This window comes from Pleurodeles waltl, chromosome 6 (genome assembly GCF_031143425.1).
Source record: "Pleurodeles waltl isolate 20211129_DDA chromosome 6, aPleWal1.hap1.20221129, whole genome shotgun sequence".
Classification (NCBI taxonomy): Eukaryota; Metazoa; Chordata; class Amphibia; order Caudata; family Salamandridae; genus Pleurodeles; species Pleurodeles waltl.
Genome location: NC_090445.1, coordinates 1,002,683,782 through 1,002,704,189, shown reverse-complemented (window position 1 = coordinate 1,002,704,189; position 20,408 = coordinate 1,002,683,782). Strand labels below are relative to the sequence as shown.

Sequence of the window (20,408 nt, the reverse complement as noted above, 5' to 3'; positions counted from 1 at the left end):
AATCCCAGGGAAAGTGACTGTAAGCCTTCATTTTGGCATCTTTAAAGTTAAGTTAACCCAGAATAAAATGCTCTATGCTTCAATGTCAAGTTCTTTGTATGTTGGACGCTTCTTTAGCTCACTTCAAATTCTTAAAGAGATCAATGTTGTCTTTCCAAGAAAGAACCCGACAATACAGTACCAAAATTGTACTTTCATGAATAGACTTGAAAGATCATTTTGAGAGCAACATTTCTGTTGTTCTAAGCAAGTCTATATTTTAGATGAATTGTATAAGGTGTGCAGAGAGGTCTAAGTAAACTTCAAACAGTGAAAATGGTAGTTCTTTTGACCTTATTCTGTTGATGCTGAAGAGAATGATGAGTGCTCTAGTATACAAGAGTACATTCAGACTATCTAATATAGGAAACACATGTTGTTGAGGAAGCAGGAAGTGGGACACAACACAAAGTAAAGGAGAACTTGTGGGGATTCTATGACCAAAGAAGGATGTTGAAGGGTAACGTTTGCTGGTAGGAGAAATGGCACCTAGGGATAATAAATATATTGTGAAAGATAAGATGACACCCATACACATGAGCACAGCAGAAATCGTCATCACAATTTTACTAAAGCAGAAGAACAGCCAAAGATGTTTCTCAATGTACAGATTTTGCCAGTTAATGCTTTATGTCTCACTACCTTTACTTGCATCATCCTTGCCATCTGGGCTCCTCTTGCTTGTGAAGTCTGAATGCATCTCCCCTTTTTTGGTTCTCCAGTAGTCTCTAAACTCACCTCACAACTCTTTGAATGTTTCATTAACGTGGACCCATGCCACACCATTCCTCCGTTCAGTTGCAAAGTATTGCATTTCAGACCCAGTGATAGGATCAGAAAAAAGAAACATAATAAAATACAATCCAGTGCTATTCGTCTTTTCGCTAATACCAAGGTTAAGCAAGAAAATCTTGTGTGTAAATGATGTACCGTTGTCTCATATGTTAGCAAAGTCTTCACTCGATACGTGGGCACTGAGCTACCTAGAGTAGTTGTTCCCCATAAACTAGCTAAACTGGCTGGGAAGGCTGCTGCTATGAGGGTTGTTCCCAGTGCTGCTGGTGTAAGAACGTTGCTGGGGAGGCTTGGCCCATGGAACGCAATATTTTGAGTTAATATAGATATTGCTCCTAGGTGCAGATGAATTGGATTTTTGCATGCAGCAAACAATTGTCATTAAATGTTTTTGCTATGTTTTTTCTCCCAATAAATCAGGCTACAGAAATATTTTTCTCAAGAAAAAAAATATTTCTTACAAAATAAAAACAAACAAGCTGCTATAAGCTAAAAAGGACTCAACTAAGGTTGAAACAACAGCTGCAGTGCACTCGTAAAACACGAGGACAAAGGATAACTAAAAAAGCCATGTAATCCTTTGAATATTGTATGAGTGACACAAAGAAGTGTGCAGTGCAGCACAAAAAAAGAAAGCTAGGATTGCCTATGGGGGTTGAGCTTTTAAAGATAGGAATGCCCTCGGGCTATAAAAAACAAAGACTCACACAAGGTAAAATACTGTAAGGTATGTTCCTAGATTTTCATCCTGAAGGAGAGGGTTTGTAGGTAGCATCAAGTAATTCTACGCTTCATCGTGCAGAGGAGATTTCAGAATTCTTGAAACTAGCTCTGCTCAATATAGTAGCCACAAGGGAGGATGAAGGACTCAAAGACAAGGACGTGGTGCAGGAAGTTTTCAATCAGCAGAATTCACAGATCTAAAAAGAACTATCTTCTTGTTCACAATAACCCAGCAGAAGCAGCAATACTTAAGCAACAAACACTGTTGGACTCGAATTTAGTATCATGTAGAAAGACACTTCTTATCCTTTCACTTGTGATCAATGCTTCCTGTTAGAAGTTGGAATGTATTCATTTTATTAGGGTGCATTACAACTGCTTGCTGATATGTGACCGTTTTGCAGGGTTTTACCACTTTATTTTTGCAAAAGCGACTTAGGAAGGGGCATCCAGACCATCCACAACTAGAATCCAGCCTGGTGTGGCTATATTTCAAAGCATTAGTACGTGAAACACCAACACAGAAGTTGAGCTTGCCAAGCTCAGAGGTGGATCTCTACATGAGGAACTCTGGCGCAGCTCCCTTTCCTGCTATGGTTGTTGTGGCAGGAGTGTGTGTTGAGGCAGACACACAGGATGTTGTAGTTTGTTGTGCACCTAAAAAAAGGGCCACCCTCGTCCCCCAGGTACCGGATTCTCATGAGAAGATTGCCCTTCTTGGCTGACTGGCCCATCTGGACGACTCCTTCTGTGTGGCGATTGGTGGAGGGGCAAAAGGACTGACGTTTAAAACAATGAGGAGTCCTACTGTAATATCAGCAATACTGAGAAACGTCATCTGTGACAACCCTGTAAAGAGACAGGAGAAGGTGGTGTTGCGAGGGCACAGGGAAAACCGGCTCATGCCCTCTGCATTATGAATATGACTGCATCTCACTGGATGTGACAGGAGGCTAGGGGAATGAGGCTCTTCACGGTGGGCGGCTGAGACCCTGCATGTTAAACTTGTATCTTTGTGTGCATTAAAAATTGATACAGTGGTCCATTTTATGTGGAAGCAAGTTTTTGTGGATAACCTAGAGGCTCATTTGGAAGGGCATAAGGTGGTCAGAATCCCAACCAAAGGACAGGATATAAGAATACCTGGAGCTGGGACTATGTTAGTTCAACTAGGAGGGGTTTTCAGTGACAGAGACTAGAGCAGATGCTAGGAGCAAGGGCTTACATTTCAAAGAATGCAGAATATTCTTGTGCTTCCTCATCTCTCTGACAAGCTACAACAAAAGAGGGAGGGAAACTACCAATTTTCAAGAGAACAATATTGGCTCTTAAATGGTTATATTTATATGGTTTGTGGCCAAATTCAAAGAGTCCCCGGGGGGCAGTACATTCAACTTCACCCAGCCACAGTCGATTTCCAGAGTCAGGAAGGTAAAGCGTGATCCTCTGGTGCCATGGATCTGTGACATCTGATTTTTGTTTTTGTGTCTCTCTCTATTTACTACCATGTGAAGTAATTCTTTCCTCAGTAGGCCAGGAGACTGGAGCTATCCTAAAGTTCCTTGTTTCTGTCGCTTATTTTTCTTTTTGTATAACTTCCGCTTAACTCTCCATTGCCCCACTTCTACTGTGCCCTACAGGGACGTACGTATTCATTAGTCTGCACTCCAGCGGCCCCTCGGTTGGAAACTGCTTATATTGAGTAATTGAACAGTTTTGTGTTTTGAGATTATGCCTTTTTTTCTTTTGCTGTGGCAATCCAAAACAAGCTATCGGCATTTGAACTGAACCACCATTTTAACATGTACTTAGAAAGGAAATCACTTTTGCAAACTTTTATACACCTGGTGTAAAAATGTTGGGTTGTGCGTAAGATGACAGGACACATATTAATAACTTGTTAGAAATACACAGAAGCTAGCATACTTACATTGAACTGCTTTGGGTCCTTGCTGTGTGGGTGAAATCCCTTCCTTTTGCACCCAGACACCTCTAGCATGCCCGCACTAGTGAGCCTGAAAATCCCAGTGCTACAACAAGACACACGGTTTGTATTAGACTTGATCAACGATACAAGAATCAATTTACATCTTTCACAGAGGTAATGGGTAAACACGTAAGATCAGTAAAAACTCAATTCGTTCAAACAAGAGGGTGAAAACGGCACTTCTGCTCTACACAATCCTAAATATGGTAATCACGAGCATTCAAGACTTGACACACTAACTACTCGGTGCAACTCATGTCTAACAGGGAATGGATTTGCCACCTGCCAATATTTGCAAAGCATAAAGAGGGAGATTTAAGAAACAATTCCGGTGGGGGGCAGGTTAATTTACCCATTGGTTTGTACTGAAGGGGAGTCCATTTTAGGCAGAAGTAATTTAAATTAAATCCATTTTTGGCATTAAAAATTGCAAGACTACCGTCTGAACCGGGTGTGTCGGCGTGCATGGAATTGCACACCCATGACCTGAGAAAAACAAACGGTCCTCATCACTTCAGACATACTTTCACTAAGTAAGTAGAAGACAAAGTAAGAGAGGTGTGTCTGAATATAGGTACGATACCAGAATGATACCCAATTGATCACTGCCCTCAAAGAAATCTAAAAGCGTATGGCCGGTCCACAAAGGTTTTTGCTCAACTTAGTTCCACTTCAGTGCACAACAGTTTGTAATAGGACACACAAACTCAGGACTGGTGGGTTTTTACTACCGTAATGTGCAAATACTACGGCAAACACTATGGCGGAGCTGCTAAATTTGTAATTTAGCATTAGAGCTTGGATTGCTGGCATTTTGTGTGTGAGCTTTGGGCACCGTGTATTATGCAGCCAAGATCCCTTATATATTTGTATATGTTCGCAATTCGTACATTTTCTGGTCTGGAAAATTTTGCAAAACCCATCCTATGAAAGCCAGGAAAATGTGTCTTTGATGGAAGTGAGAATTTAAGGAACATCCCTCTACTAAATGGAGGCATGGGGTATGTTTTTTTTCTGCAGAGAAAATATGTGCATGCAGTTCCCCTATCATTTATTCATGTGGAGTTTTCCAGTTTGTTACAAATTCCACTACTGGAAATGTTGTGCACTGGCATACTCACAAAAATCAATGACATAGTTATCCGGAAGTAGTCTTGGGATTCTTTATGAATCCCCAAAAATGTTAGGGAAGTAAAATCCTGTGTTTTTAGCCCACGCTTTGTAAATGGGGTCAAAATTACACAAACTTCTCTTGCTTGAATTTTGAGACATCCCTCCGTTGCCTCCCAAAGATTCCCCCTAGAAATCCAAAAAAGTGATTTTAACATACTATTCATTGCAAGACCATAGCTGTGTATATATGATTAAGAGCAGGGAAACAAGACAACATAACATTATGGAGAATGAAGTACTTGAATAACTATATGGTTTAAAAGAAAAATGCTATCAGAATATGATATTTGCAGTACAATGTCACACTGTTTTTATGATACTGCGTGTATACACTCTCAGATCACATGTACATTGTAGGGGAGATGGTCCTGGACCTGTAACAGAAAGTTCCCTAGGTATACAATGCCTGCTTGTAATTTTTTCGGCATCGCAGTGACACTCTGGTACTGACAGACGTGTCACTTCTTCTGTAATGTGGGTTGTGCTGGTGCACATTTCCCACCCCTCGTTATCCTAAAGGGGCCTTCCCTCATTTGCATGGGGCATTGCCCGAGCAAATCAGGCAAGAGCTTAGCCTCTACTCTGGTGGCTTTCGGCAGCAGTACTGCTTGCTCACCACATATGACTTGGCACAGAGCTAGTGCACCTTAAAAGTGCCCCAGCGTAATTGGCATGGGGCTCTAGGGACCATCATGACGAAAGGTAATCCTACTCAGAAAGACAGCCCAACATGTTTCAGCCAGTGTCAGCCTTTCAAAGCTGTGCTTTCCTCAGAGCAGGTTCAATTTTGTGTCTGCACTGGGGACATTCTTGATGTAACAGAATTCACTATCTCCTTCTGTGCTGGGCACATCCAATTAAGGGTGCACCAGGCACAGATAGAACTAGTAACCCATTTTACCTGATATCACCCCTTGATGGATTTAAAATGAAGCCCTGGAAGCAGTATACTGCAACTTCTAAATCAGTACAGCATACAGTAGGGTAAGAATGCTGAAACAATGCCAGCATAAACAGAGAAGTAGCAACTTGGCAACTTGCAAGCACCTGCTTTACTAGAAAAGACATCTTTGAAACTCCTTGAAGCAAGCACTTGCAGATCCACTCAATGTTTGGAGTCAAAATTCCATTTAGGAGCGCTGGTGGCACAACTCCAACTAAGTTTATCGCCTTCTTCCCGTTTCATCCCCTTTTCTTGAGTATTAGACATTTAAATTGAGGAACAACTCTAGGATACTCCAGGTAAATTCATGTTGGATTATAGATATTAAATGTCTCTGGACCCCTCAATCCAGAAGCTGGAAGTCGCTAGGTCCTTTATAAAGAGTTGGAAACATGAAGTAACTACCAGTCCTGCTGTCAGCTTGTTTCAAGGTTTCAGTCAAACCACTGCAAAAGCTGAAACTAGTTTTAACATATTTTGTTTCGGATAGAAATATCAATTGGTTTCTGCAAAAACAGAAGTTATGTTTGTCGGATGAGATGGATTGAGTGCCAAGAAGCCCCAAAAGGGTAAATGTTGTGCTTTACAGATACTTTAATACAAAAACATACCATGGAATCAAATTCCTCAACATAAATCATGTATTATGGACTCAGTGCACACCTTTGTATGACAAGTCACAGTGTGACCGATCTATCTGAGGTGGGTATGATTATGTACTAACAGTGTTTTAAGCGTTTTTTTCAAGGATTTGATACTTCTGGCCTCCCTGTCTCTCTTTCATTTTAAATCTCAGTGCACCAATGCACCGAGATCTGAACAGCAGGCTGTTAAGGCTTGTCTTGGGTACTGTAGTGTAGTGTTGACCCAAATGCCTGCATGTCACCCACAAGCTGACTCGCTAGTTCTGCCTGTAAGAAATAGAAAAACAGCACACACATTGCACTTAGTAATTTGATTCTCAGGAAACAGGTTACCAACCCCTAGAGACCCTTTGCCCGTGTTGGCCATCTGTATCTAAAACATCATTGGTGCACGAATAGGGTTGTTCTGTTTTTGTACTACATTAGTTGAAGGTGACTGCAGCCTATATCCTCGGTCCTCTGCTGCTTTGTTTGTATTAAGAATTGTCTCCCATGGCCTGGCCCAACTTTTTGAGGAGTAACAAACTAATGGTGTTTGCAATCTTTACAATGTAATGTTCAGCCTCTGTGACCAGCCAGGACTGTGAATTCCAGCCCTGCATTTGCAAATGTTTGCAGGAGATATTTTACCACCTATTTCTCACTAATGTCTGCCATTGCATTTTCTCTGCCTTTCTTGGATAAGCACTTACTCAGGTGCATGTTAAGTTCTTGGGACCCAGAATGACACTTGAGGGAGGGTTGTAGGTTAGTGCACCGCATGGACACAGAAGTTGCTAAGGGAATACATACCAATTTCATTTGCACCAACACGTAAACAGCACCAGTGCTGAAACATTGGGAGCTGTTAGCAGAGGCAGGGAAATCATGTGCAGGCAGTACCACCTTCTTACTTTTCCCTAAGTTGCCATTTTCAAATCTCATCCATGTATTTTCTACATTGATAACTGGAGATCAGAACACAGCATGTCATTCCTACCACACAATTACAGACTATCATTTCGGGGACTGAACAAAAAAGCTTTTTTGACTAAATAAATAAACACACACTATAGTTTTCCACCTATGATTTGCATACATTTCTGACTTTTCGACAATCACAAAAAATCCAGGCGCTCACATTAAAATCTATGTGAATCATAGATTTCCACTCATACTTCCACAGTCTTGGGCTTATTGCTGTGGTAAACCAGACAATCTGCATAAGTAAGCATAGGTGACTTGTGGATTAAAGAATTATTTTTCATTCCTCCACATGGAAAATATATTTTCTCAGAAGGAGAAATTTCTTTAACTCACCCACCAGGAAATACAGATGTGTTGTATATTTTTGATATGCTGGAAAGACTCTCACTTCTTTTGTAGGAGTAGACTTACCTGCTTTTCACACCTGGGAATGGCTATGGAAACTGAATGTAAATAGCCACAAAGTTCAGGCTTTGTGAGCTTGCCAAGTGTTTTGCATGTCCTTTGCAAGCCAAATGCCTGGCAAAACATAAAGTGCCCACAACTAAAGCTACACTCATTACTGGAAACAATCTACCACAAAAATGGATTTTCACCTGGGCGGAGATGAATTTGTGATCTGAAATTTCTCCAAATGTATTTGGAAACTATAAATGCATATTTAATGTCTTGTGCACCTAGGTTGAAATTAACTGTGCAAATATTTTATAGTGGGCCCTGAATGTTATAAAAGATACCCTTGTTGTAATATAACCCAAGCGAAATTTATGTCAGCAAAGTTGTGTTATACCCTGGTAACAGTTTCTTGATTTACAAAGTTACGAAGAAAACAATCAAACAGTCTCATATTTTACCCTCATGAGTTGCACAAACGAAACTAAGAAAACAAGGGGAGGGCGTCAGTGCAAAGCCAGTGGTAAGGCAAGAGTGTTGGAAACAAAGGAACTTACTCTTTATGTTTTGGAGCGCAAACAATAGCGATGGCTTCAGGCAACATTAACTGATAGGAGCAGTGAGTGTGAAGATCGACGCTGGATAAGAATGCTGTTTGTGTTGGATGGGTCTGAAAAATTAAGATTAAGAGGTTTTAGTCCCACTACACCATGACGACTCACAAAGTTCATAAATTACCGATGGAAAGAACAAATTGGAATGTTACTTTATTGAAACCATATACTTTAGACAGGATTACCTATATATGCACTCCCCTCTACCTCCCTTTCTGCAGCAACACATGATTACTTAAATATTTTTGATTTAAATCACCAAAATTACCACTAGACAAGTAAGACACATATTATAGGTCCATTTGTACTACATGTTATACAAAATTCTTCTGTATTTTTTTACACAAAAGAGCACTGAAGAAACACATTCCCAAAGAAGTTACGTAATAATGGTTAAGAGAATCTTTTGTCTAAAACCATATGAAAGAATGCCTTAGGAGCTTTCTTTATAAAATATTTGTAGTTGTATTCTTAATAAGAGGTTCATAATGTTTTTTTCCCAATCGATCTGCATTGTATTGGAAGATGTTAATGAGTTAACAAGGTTCTAAAATTGTCCATAAAATTCTTGATTTTTTTAAATGGATGCAAATGAGCCTAAATAATTAGTCATGAAAACCAAGGAAAGTGTATATGGAACTACATAAAGAAAACAACAATTCAAATAAAAGAGACCATGCTGGTGCACTTGTATGATGAGTTGTAAGGTCTGCATACACAGACTAGTCCGCTAAAATCCAGCAGAACAGAACGATGTTCATAATTCATTGAGATGCAACAGTCCTTCCTACTATGAATATTTCGGATTCCCACGAAAAGACTGAAATTCACCATAAGACTGCATCACCAGTAGTCACTTTCCTCTATTTATTGAAGAAGCAAGTACGTGAAGAATTCTTTTAATGTATATTATGCAGAGATTCTTTCATTCATAGGCATGCATAGTTTGATGTAGAATTCAATTTTATTCTTTTGACAACAGAACAATCCTTCAGAGCAGTTAAGTAACCAATAAAAAGGCACATGGATGCTAATTCCATTAGAGATTTTATTTAATTTCTATTCATAATAACAGCAGGTACTTTATGATTTTTTCCAATCGATTTGAAATGGACTGGGATGATGTTGTCAATGACCGAATACATCCTATGATAGTACTTAGAAAGCTTGGTTTATCTAGTACTATGAAGTCAATCCTCCATAATGTGTAGTGAAAACCAAGGGGGGGGGGGAGGAGTCACTGGAGACCTCCACAAACATAACTACCATGCAAAAACAAGTGACCACATTGCTGCATTTGTAAAGGGGCAACTCCTCCCAGTAGCCACAGTACCATCTTGAACAGAATAGTATGTATGCAAGGTGTCAGGTTTCTCCCAAATTGGAGGAAAACACCAAAAAGGGATTTAACTGCACTTTTAATTTCATGACAATTGATTTAAAATGCAGATTAGAACTTAAGTGATTAGAAAGGGACCATACTCTTCCTGAACTCCGTCATGGCCAATCCCAAGCTCAGCTGCGAAAGGATGAGGGATATGATTGGGGCTAGTTACACCATCATGCAAAAATTCCTAGCTACAGAAACTTCAACCAAAAGACATCGCAGCCTTGGGGAAGAGAGGAATCTTCTTCATGGAGAGCTATGATGCCTTGTTGTGAAAGCCAGAGATCCCTAGATGCCTCAAAGCCGATCCACCTACTTTTGTCCAAGACCATCACTATCGGAATATGAATTGAGAGGACTAGATACAAGACAGGTAAGGTGGCCCTGCTGGGCATACGCGAGACCAGATAGACACAGTCCAGATAGAAGAAACTGGCTCCAGGAGGAATGCTGCTGCATTCTGGACACGAGGAAGAGAATGCCCCACATACTCAGGGAGTATCATTGATGCTAATGCCAGCAGCAAACAGAGCTCTGGTTGGATGGGAAGCCAAAAGTCACAGAGTCAACACAGCGCCACCCTCTTCAAAGATGCACAGAAACTGAGTACATACTCAGACACCGTCTGTAAAAAGTTACAAGTCCCGTAATTTGTAACAGGATAACTAAGATAACAGAGACCCAGTAGAAAGTAAGAGAAGATCAAAGAAACTGTGAAATAAGCCTGCCAGGAGATACTAGGTCCCAAGAAGTACAAGATTAAAGAATGGTTCTCCACCAAGACTCTCCACAAAATCCAGGAGAGAAAGTAAAAGAATGATGCAGTCAAAAGCATCCGAACAAGAGCAGAAAAAGTGAAAGCTGAAGGTAAATACACTAAAAATAACAAAGAAGCAAAGAGAAGCTTAACAGCAGACAAATGAAGAGTCATCGATGTTCTTGCCACAGAAGCCTAGGAAGCAGTAAACCATGGAAACTGTAAAACAAATCTACAAATTAACAAGGAAACTCTTCGGCAGATAAAACAAGCCAGAAAGACCTATTGTTAAAGACAAAGCTGGGAAAACAGTCATGGGTAACGAAGGCCAACAAAGATGGATAAAGCACTTTGAAGAACTGCTGAACTAGCCCGTGCCATTGTCTACTCCAGACAAACCGCCAGCTGAAAAGGACTTGCCAATCAACTGCAGCAGACCAACCAAGGAGAAAATATTAGAAGCCATCAAACAACTGAGAAATGGAAAGGCAGCAGGGCCTGCAACATTTTATGCAGAGGCACTAAAGGCAGACAATGAAACATAAGGAGATATGCTGTGCCCCATGTTTGGAAAGATCTGGGAAGAGGAAAAGGTGTAACATGGACAATAGGCTAACATCCTTAAGAAGTCATTTTGCCTGGGAACTACCACCAAGTGATGTGTTATAATGTGTCCAATTGTCTATAAACTGCAGGAATCCCTTACCTACGAAAAAAACATCTTCAACATGTCTACTACAGGGTGATTAGTTACACTCCTAGTGTACACCACCTCAATCCACTCAGAATAAACATCCACCTCAAGTGCTTCATATCCTTCCTGCTCAGGCACATTCTAAAGGCCCTACAAAATAAACTGACACCCGTGCAAGTTCAGTGCCATATATGCTGATCATGATTTGTTGCAGCCAAAGCAACCTTCAATAATTTCTGAGCATCCCTTCAGAACACACAATCCTCCTCCCATCTTTTTTCTCGACTGTCCAATCGAAGCCACCCAAACCTTTCCTTCAAATATTTAATTGTCATGGTGCATCCCAAGTATCCTTTGCGGGCCAAGGCTTTATATAAGCTTATTCCTAGTATCAAAATGAGGCACACATTTTTCTTCCCTCATGATAACATACTCATTGCACATGATTAACCCATAAACCACTTTAAAATATGGTCAAGCATCATGAAGAAGTCTACTCTCAACATGCAAACCTTCCTTCGTAAGTGTAACTATGGCCTGTAAGGTATTGTCTTCCCTCATAATCATGATCCAATATTCTTTTAGATATAGTATTTCCCAAACTATCTGTACCATCTCCAACACTTGCCACAACCTTATCAGTCTCAAGAACAAAATCCTCCTCTGACACATGAAGCAACCAAGATAAGCAGATGACAACTCTGTTCTTTTATTGGGAACATATTCCACTATACTATCTTATATCTGCAACTTGGTTGCCAGTCTTGTAACCTAGCTGAGCAGTTTCCATCTGACCAGGTCTCAAAGCTCTTAGTAGTCTTACCAGTTGTTTGTTGTCAGTTTTTAACACAATTATACTTCCCTAAACATACATTTGAAAGTGATCAGTAGCCCACACACCAGCCAATGCTTTGCTCTATCAAAGAGTAATCTCTCTCTGTGCTTAACAAAGAACGAAAAGCAAATGCTACAGTCTTTTATGTCTTCCCATGTAGTTGAGCAAGGACAGTTCCAAACCTCAGAGCACTGGCACCCACTATGAGAATGTTTTTTATGGTGAACGGGCATGGAACTAACATTTCTGCATTGGAAATCTCTGCTTTTACTTTCAGAAATACTTTCGATTGTTCCTCTCCCCTCTTCCTTAATAACACTCAAATTGTAAGTCTTGTGCTTAAAACACTCCACAGTCCTTGAACAATATTCTATCCAACCCATAAACAATCTAAATTTCTGTCATCTGGAACTACAGCACTGATTATGGCAATCACCAAGCCAGATTTTTGTCTAACTCCATCACCAGAGATAAAATATTGTGAATACTCCACTTCCTCCTCTACATATGTGTACTTCTTCCTCTGAATACTGAGCTCTAATCTAGAAATTCTACTTTGTGCAACACCTCATAATAACTTTCAATAGAGTCTCCGAAAACTAAAATGTTTTCTTGAAGGATGACGTTTTTGACAACAGCCAAAACGTTTGACGGTAGTCTCTGAAAAACAGCAGCCTGTTGAATTGGTACACCTTGTCAGTGGTAATAAATGCAGTCAACGGCTTGGAATCCAAAAGCGATTTTATCTGGTGGTAAGCACTTCTCAAATCCAACATGGAGAAGTACCTACCTCCAGACAATGCAAATATAATTTCATTGGTATTACGAGTGGAAAACAGTCAGTAACAACATTGTCATTAAGGCAGTAAAAAATTGTTTGTGATGACCACAGGAGTGAGCCACTTATCAGCTTCTACAGGTTCAATAACACTATCTTTGACCACCTGATTAGATATGGTTTTTACTTCTCCCATGACAGACCTCGGAATTGTCCTAGCCGTATGTCCAACAGGTATGACTTACTTCCCTAGTACAATTTTGTGGACATATCCATTTGCACTTCCTAGCCTGTCTTCAAACACATACTCATATATGTGCATAATATCACCCAGACCCACATTTTCATTTATCATTACTTGATCCATGACAGTAGTGTTAATGTAAGTTGTAATGGTGTGTCTAACAGATGTCATTAAACACAACAAGAGTGATGTAATATGTGAGGTCATAGGCAGTTCTTGGAGGTGGTGAACATTATAGATTGCTCAGTTAACTGTAAGTGGGGAATTTCAGTATTTTTTATAAATTTAAAATATTAGATTTCAACTGAAATTTTCACCTAATTATACCATCACTTTAACCTTTGTCTTTTTCTGAGAATTTCTAGTTTTTTTTAAAGTAAAGTCTTGTAAATATATAAAGGCAGGTTTATATGCTTTGTTAACGCATCACCAGAGCAACATCTAAAGGCAAGTATTATTGACTTTGTTAGGGAGTCAGGACATCACTATTACAAGGCAATCCTATTGCCTTTATCACAAGATCACCACCTTAGCAAACAACTTTCACAAGTTATAACTCATCAATAAAACCAATAGAGTTCGAAACCATATTAAAAAATCTTCATCAATAATAACAAACATTGCAACATTTGTTAATAAACATGTAACCACTTTGCTGCCAGGCCTTTTCCCCCTCAGGTGCCAGGTCTTTTTTTGGCTATTTGGGGCAGTTCGTGCTTAGGCCCTCAAAACATTTTGTCCACATATGCTACCCATGCCAAATGTTGTCCTTTTTTCCAACATCCTAGGGATTCTAGAGGTACCCCTGGTACCCAGTTTATGGGTTACCCTGGAGGAGACTGAGAAATTAGCCAAAATACAGCTAAGATTTGTTTTTAAACAAATGGGGAAAAAGGGCTGCAGAAGAAAGCATGTGTTTTTTCCCCTAAAAATTGCATCAACAAAGGGTTTGCAGTGCTAAAAGCACCATCTTCCCAGCTTTCAGGAACAGGCAGACTTGAATCAGAAAACTACATTTTGCAACACAATTTTGGGATTTTACTGGGACATACCCCATTTTAAAAAAAAATTGTGCTTTCAGCCTCCTTCCAGTCAGTGACAGAAATGGGTGTGAAACCAAAGCTGGATCCCGGATAGCTAAACATTTCTGAAAAGTAGACAACATTCTGAATTCAGCAAGGAGTAATTTGAGTAGATCCTTCAAGGTTTCCCTACGGAAAGCTACGGAAAGTTACAGCTACAATAAAAAATATTGAAATTGAGGTGAAAAAATAGCCATTTCTGTCCACGTTTTCTTCTATAACCTTTTCTAGCTATGGCAGATTTTTGAAAGCAATATATCATTACGTCTGATAGACATTTCTTGTTGCAGGGATTTATAGGGCTTGTAGGTTCATCAATAACCCTAGGTACCTAGAGCCAATAAAGGAACTGCATCTTGCAATGGGTTTTCATTGTATAGCGGAAATACAGCAATTCAATTGGTGAAATATAGAGTGAAAAATAAATATCAAGGAAACCTTTGTATTTCCAAAATGGGCACAAGATAAGGTGTTGAGAAGCAGAGATTATTTACACATCTCTGAATTCCAGGGTCCCCATACTAGCATGTGAATTACAGGGCATTTCTCAAATAGTGGTCTTTTTTACACACTGACTTATATTTGGAAGGAAAAAATGTAGAGAAATACAAGGGGCAATAACACTTGTTCTTCTATTCTGTGTTCCCGTAAGTCTCCCAATAAAAATGGTATCTCACTTGCGTGGGTAGGCCTAATGCCTGGGACAGGAAATGCAACATGGACACATCACATTTTTATATTGACAAATGACGTGTTTTGTGGAAAGTGCCTAGCTGTGGATTTTGGTCTCTAACTCAGCCGGCACCTAGGGAAACGTACCAAACCTGTAAATGTTTTAATACTAGACACCTAGGGGAATCCAGGATGGGGTGACTTGTGGGGCTCTCAACAGGTTCAGAGTCCTTTGCAAACCTCAAAATTTGGCAACAACAAAACACTTTTCCCTCCCACAGTGGTGATAGAAAGTTCTGGAATCTAAGAGGAGCCACAAATGTCCTTCCACCCAGCATTCCCCCATGTCTCCCAATAAAAATTGTACCTCACTTGTGTGGGTAGGACTAGTGCCCGCGACAGGTAATGCCCAAAAACACTATGTGGACACATCAAAATTATCAACTACAAAACACTGTTTTTGCAGGGGGGCGTCTGCTTTTTTTTGTCTTTGGCTCAGCAACTATCTAGGGAAACTTACTAAACCCAGACATTTCTGAAAACTAGACATGTGAGGGAGTCCAGGGAGGTGTGATTTGCTTGGATCCCCCAGTGTTTTCTTCCCCAGAACCCTCAGCAAACCTCAAACTTAGCAAAAAGCCACATTTTCCCCAAATTTCTGTGTGGGATCACTGTACCAGCACAAATTTCCTACCACTCAACGTTCCCTCCTCAGTCTCCTGAAAAAAAGGATACCTCACTTGTGTAGGTGGGCTAAGTGCCTGTGACAGGGAAGAGACAAAAACATGTCAAAATTTAGGTGGAACCAAAGCAGGTCCAAAAGGACAGTTTGAAAAAAAATGTTTTAAGGGTGAAAAGTGGGGCAGAATTTTTTTCAGCAAAGATGCAACAATGCTAGATGGTAGGAATTCTGTGGATTGCTGCAGATTTCGGAAGGGTCCATCACCAAAATGTGGGGGGAAATGTGTGATTTCAAGCAAAGTTGGAGGTTTGCAGGGCATTTTGGGTAAGAAAATGGTGCTGAGTGCATGTGAACCACACCACCATAGATTCACCCAGATGTTTAGTTTTCAGATGTGTCTAGGTCTCGTAGATTGTTCTACATGGCGCAAGTAATGATAACTTGTGCCCTGAGGTAACTATAACTCGGGCCCCCGTTATGCAATCAATCAAGCAATCAATCAAAAAATGTATTAAGCGCACTACTCACCCGTTAGGGTCTCAAGGCACTGAGGGGGGGAAAGGGTTGCCGTTTACTGCTCAAAAAGCCACGTCTTGAGGTGTTTTCTGAAAGTTAGGAGGTCCTGGGTCTTGCGTAGGTTGGTGGGGAGGGAGTTCCAGGTCTTGGAGGCGAGGTGGAAGAAGGACCTTCCGCCAGAGGTGGTGCGTTGGATGCAGGGGACTGTGGCAAGGGCGAGGTCAGCGGAGCGGAGAAGTCTAGTAGGTGTGTGGAAGTTTTCTCGTTCGTTAAGGTAGGCTGGTCCAGTGTTGTGGAGGGATTTGTGAGCGTGGATAAGGACTTTGAAGATGATCCTTTTCTTGATGAGCAGCCAGTGTAGGGATCTGAGGTGAGTGGAGATGTGTTCGTGGCAGGGGAGGTTGAGGATGAGACGTGCGCCTGCGTTCTGGACTCGCTGAAGTTTTTTCTGATGCTTGGCTGTGGTACCAGCGTAGAGGGCGTTGCCGTAGCCAAGTCTGCTGCTGATGAGGGCATGGGTGACAGTTTTTCTAGTTTCTAAGGGAATCCATTTGAAGGTCTTCGGTAGCATGAGAAGGGTGTTGAAACAGGAGGGCGATATGATGTTGATTTGCTGGGCCATGGAGAGAGATGAGTCTAAGACGATGCTGAGGTTGCCTCCATGGGTGGAGGGTGCTGGGGGTGGTCCGAGGGCAGTGGGCCACCAGGAGTCGTCCCATACTGTCTTGTTTGTGCCGAAGATGAGGATTTCTGTTTTGTTGGAGTTGAGTTCGAGGTGGCTTGCTGTCATCCATTTGGCAATGTCGAGGAGTCCGCAGTGTAGGTTTGTCTTGGCGCTGGAAGGGTTCCTGGTGAGGGAGATGATGAGCTGGGTGTCGTCTGCGTTCGAGATGATGGTGATTCTGTGGGGGCGAAGGATGTTGGCGAGGGGGGGCCATGTATATGTTGAAGAGGGTGGGGCTGAGGGTGGGACTGTTTTATGCAGTTTTTTCATATTTTTTTTTACTGCAGATATTACATTGATATTATCAATTATGTTATCAAAGATGTGATGAGTGCCGTAATTTGTGGGGTAATTAGCAGTGCACGCCGAGGGTGCGATTTATAGTTATCTTAGGGCATGAGTTACAGTTACTTGACATAACTGTAACTATAACATGTGAATTTCTATTGTTTGGTACATTTAAAAGGTAAGCCTAAATATAACGTTCTGTAGCCTTTGTTTTTTTAAGTGAATAAATATGATTTTTTAATTCTATTTCCTAGCTATAACGTCCCTCTAAACTTTGCTATTTTTCAGAGAATTTCTATGTTCTTTTAATAAAGTTATCTTCATTACTGTACGTTAATCCAAATACCACCGCGCACGGGGCAGAGTTTGGCTGCAGGGCCTGCAGCTAACCCATTTAACCACCCAACAGTGTGCCGCACATGGGCTTTGGCTGTGCGTAACCAGGCCTCTATAACCACCCAACCTTGCGCCACGCATTGCCTTCGGCCGTGTGCAGCGTGCATGGCTTGCAGCCAACCCTGCGACCAACATCCCTAACCCCCAACCCATGGCCATGTGCAGCAGGAGTTGGCCACAGATCCGCGTGGCTCCCCTTTGCCATCAGATTTGGGACCCAGGGACGCTGTCCCTCCTGGTCTGGCCTTCTGATTTTTTTTGGCGGGTGGGAAGGGGGGCCATTTGACTCCCCCAGCTGATTTTGGCCCCAGAGACCCCATCCCCGGGTCCTGGCCTAAACATTTTATTCTTCTTTGGGTGGGGGAAAGCAGCCCCCATCCCCAGGCCAATCTTGGACCCAGGGGCCCCATCCCCTGGTGCTCGGTCATGTCACCTGAGTGCCCTCCAGGACACCCAGTAACAATGTTGGTGACCGCGGGGCAGCCTGAGGGCCCCCATGGTCCCAGCCAGCTCCCCACCTCCTTCCGGAGCCGGCATTGCTGTCACAAACAGGGAACTGGTAAACATGTAGCTCTCTGTCTATAAGAGCAATTGTCTCCTCTGTTTCCCTGCCATCTTTGCAGGCAGGGAAACAGAGGAAACTGCCACTTGCGGCATGTGAGAGCTGTTTCACAGCTCTCACTTGCTATGAGAGGAATGTTTGCTCTGACTTGGTGGGAGCTATCAGCTATGTCCCGGGGATGGGCAACCTGGGACATAGCAGGAGCTGGCCAGGAGGTTGGCAGTCCCCAGGGCCTTTATTGGCTCCATGAGGGGTGGCATGCAGCCCCCCCTTCAAAATTTCAAGTAGCCCCGGGGAGGTGGTGGTCCACGGGGGTCCAAAACAGCCTCCATATCTTTTGAAATGGAGCCCCAGGGAGGTTGCAGTCCCCAGGGCTGCAGGGGGCTGGGCAGCCCCCCACATTTCATTAAAAAAATCTATCCTGGGGAGATGGTGATCCCTGGGGCTGTAAAGAGCCAGGTGCCCCCCCACATTTCTTTAAGCATATTCTGCCCCAAGGAGGCGGTAGTCCCCTTGGGTGTTGGGCAGCCGCCTACATTTTATTTGAAAATTTGTCACGGGGAGGTGGACGGTTCCTGGGACTGCAGGGGATGGGGGGAAGGCAACCCCCTGCATTCTTTGCACATATTCTGGCCTGGGGAGGTGGCCGTCCCTAGGGCTTCCGAGGGGGGCAGGCATTTGATAGAACATTAGCCCGGGGGAGGTAGTGCTCCCCGGGGCTGCGAGGGGACTGGGCGCCCCCCTGCATTCAAGATTGAAATGCCCCCAGGACCTGGCCCATCTGGGGGCTGCATTTAAACAAGTCCATGCTTTTGTTTACATTTCCACCACGCCTCCTGCTGCAAATTTACAAAATAATGCTTTTTTGCTCTGCACCAAAGCTAAGGGGTCAGGGCATCCCTACCCTGGCCCCTTTTCTTATTTTTCACTTTTTGTCTGGGACGCGGCTGAAGCCAAGTCCCCAGATGGATTGCATGAGCACCGTAGAATGAAGGTGGGTCTCTTCCTTGAGCAAGTGGTTTTCTTTTTAGAAGCAATGTGCAGATATGCATGTAACACATCCATATATATTGCATATGGGTCGTTTGATCTATTGATGCTTGTGTTCTATGTAAATCAGCTACTGTCTTTCATGCAAAATCTGTTCTCTCCTTTCAGAGATCACCATGAACTATCAATGAAATTCTTTCCCTCCAAACCTTGGGCTGGGTACAGTGCATATGTACCACATACACCATCTGCTGTAATCAAGATGTCTTCCAGGTAAAGGTCCTTGAAACATTGACAGCCTATGAGCGTGTTAATCTGGAACAGGCAATACCTTCTGTCAGCTTCCTTCTTTTTCCTTTCTCCTCTCGAAGGTTCAACATACAGCAGTGCTCAACCAGCTGAAGTAGAAAATAGGGCCTCTTGCCAATGAGTTAATATCCACTTGTAATGCACAAACGTAAAGAATTGGAATATTGAGAATTTTTGTTCTGTACCTGCCCACCCCATTGAATCATTATCAGAATCCAATGATACTTCCTGGGATATTGCTGGAAGCCAAGGGCCCCAGTCTAATTTTTCTGGATATAATTACCACAAAAACAATACATAAAAATTAGCAAGCTTTAATCAACAAATTTAGAAATTATGAGCTAGAATTAAATAAAATATTTAATGCTTTAAGAAATATTTAAAAAAAAAATACATTTTGATATTAATGGGAATGTTGAAGTTTTTCTAAATTCAATTGAGGCCACTCATACTATATTCTGTTCAGGCACTTGCATCAATGATTCAATCTGAGGATACAAACGTACCTTTTATCCTCCCATATCCAATGTACAGAATGTTTTAAAATTTCCAATTATACATTTTGCTTCTTTTTTAAAATATACTTTATTAATCTGATAACAATATTTAATTTTCTAAGCAGCCTGGGCCGCCTGATTACGCTTCAAGGAGCCCCAGGTGTCACCGAACCACAGGTTAAGAACCACTCTTCTAAAACAGTGGGTGAAACTGATGTGTTATGATTCAACTGATTATTATTTAAGTGAAACCTTTCAGCCATTTTCTCCCACCTCCTGTGCTGCCAGTGGCTGCCCTAGTGCCTTTGACGCTCCTATTAAGAGGCTAACATTTAGTAGTTTGTTTCATGTTATGTAAACCTTGCAAAGAACTTCTATTCCAATTAAAACACGTTTTCTTTTGTTTTTCTAGTCTCATTTACTCACAGTGACTCTAAAATATTAGTGATGAATAAGAAGGCTCTCTTCAATTTGCACTTTAAGTTATTTAAATGGCAATCTGATCCTATAACTCAAAAATCCATTTGCAAGATCATGCACATGCCCACCTCCCATCGTAGTGGCTTTAATCGTCTTTATTATATCTTTCTCATTTTCTTTGTCTGTGAGCCCTCTTCTTCTCATTTGTTTCTGCCATCTATGGCATCTTTTATATTGCCCACAGCTTCCAAGTGTATTGGGGATCTCCTCCTACTCTACATGGAGCTTCAACCAATCC

General features: G+C 41.7%; 1 protein-coding gene across 1 annotated transcript in view; it reads right to left on the bottom strand.

Annotated features, from left to right (window-relative positions):
• The window catches only part of STAMBPL1 (STAM binding protein like 1), a 182,886-nt gene that overhangs the window by 9,041 nt on the left and 153,437 nt on the right, over nt 1–20,408 (bottom strand). Inside the window, exons 9-10 of the mRNA XM_069239904.1 lie at nt 8,221–8,333; nt 3,488–3,587 (exon numbers count right to left, since the gene is read on the bottom strand). Of these exons, the coding sequence (XP_069096005.1) occupies nt 3,488–3,587; nt 8,221–8,333 (213 nt within the window). The remainder of the gene's footprint in view (nt 1–3,487; nt 3,588–8,220; nt 8,334–20,408) is intronic.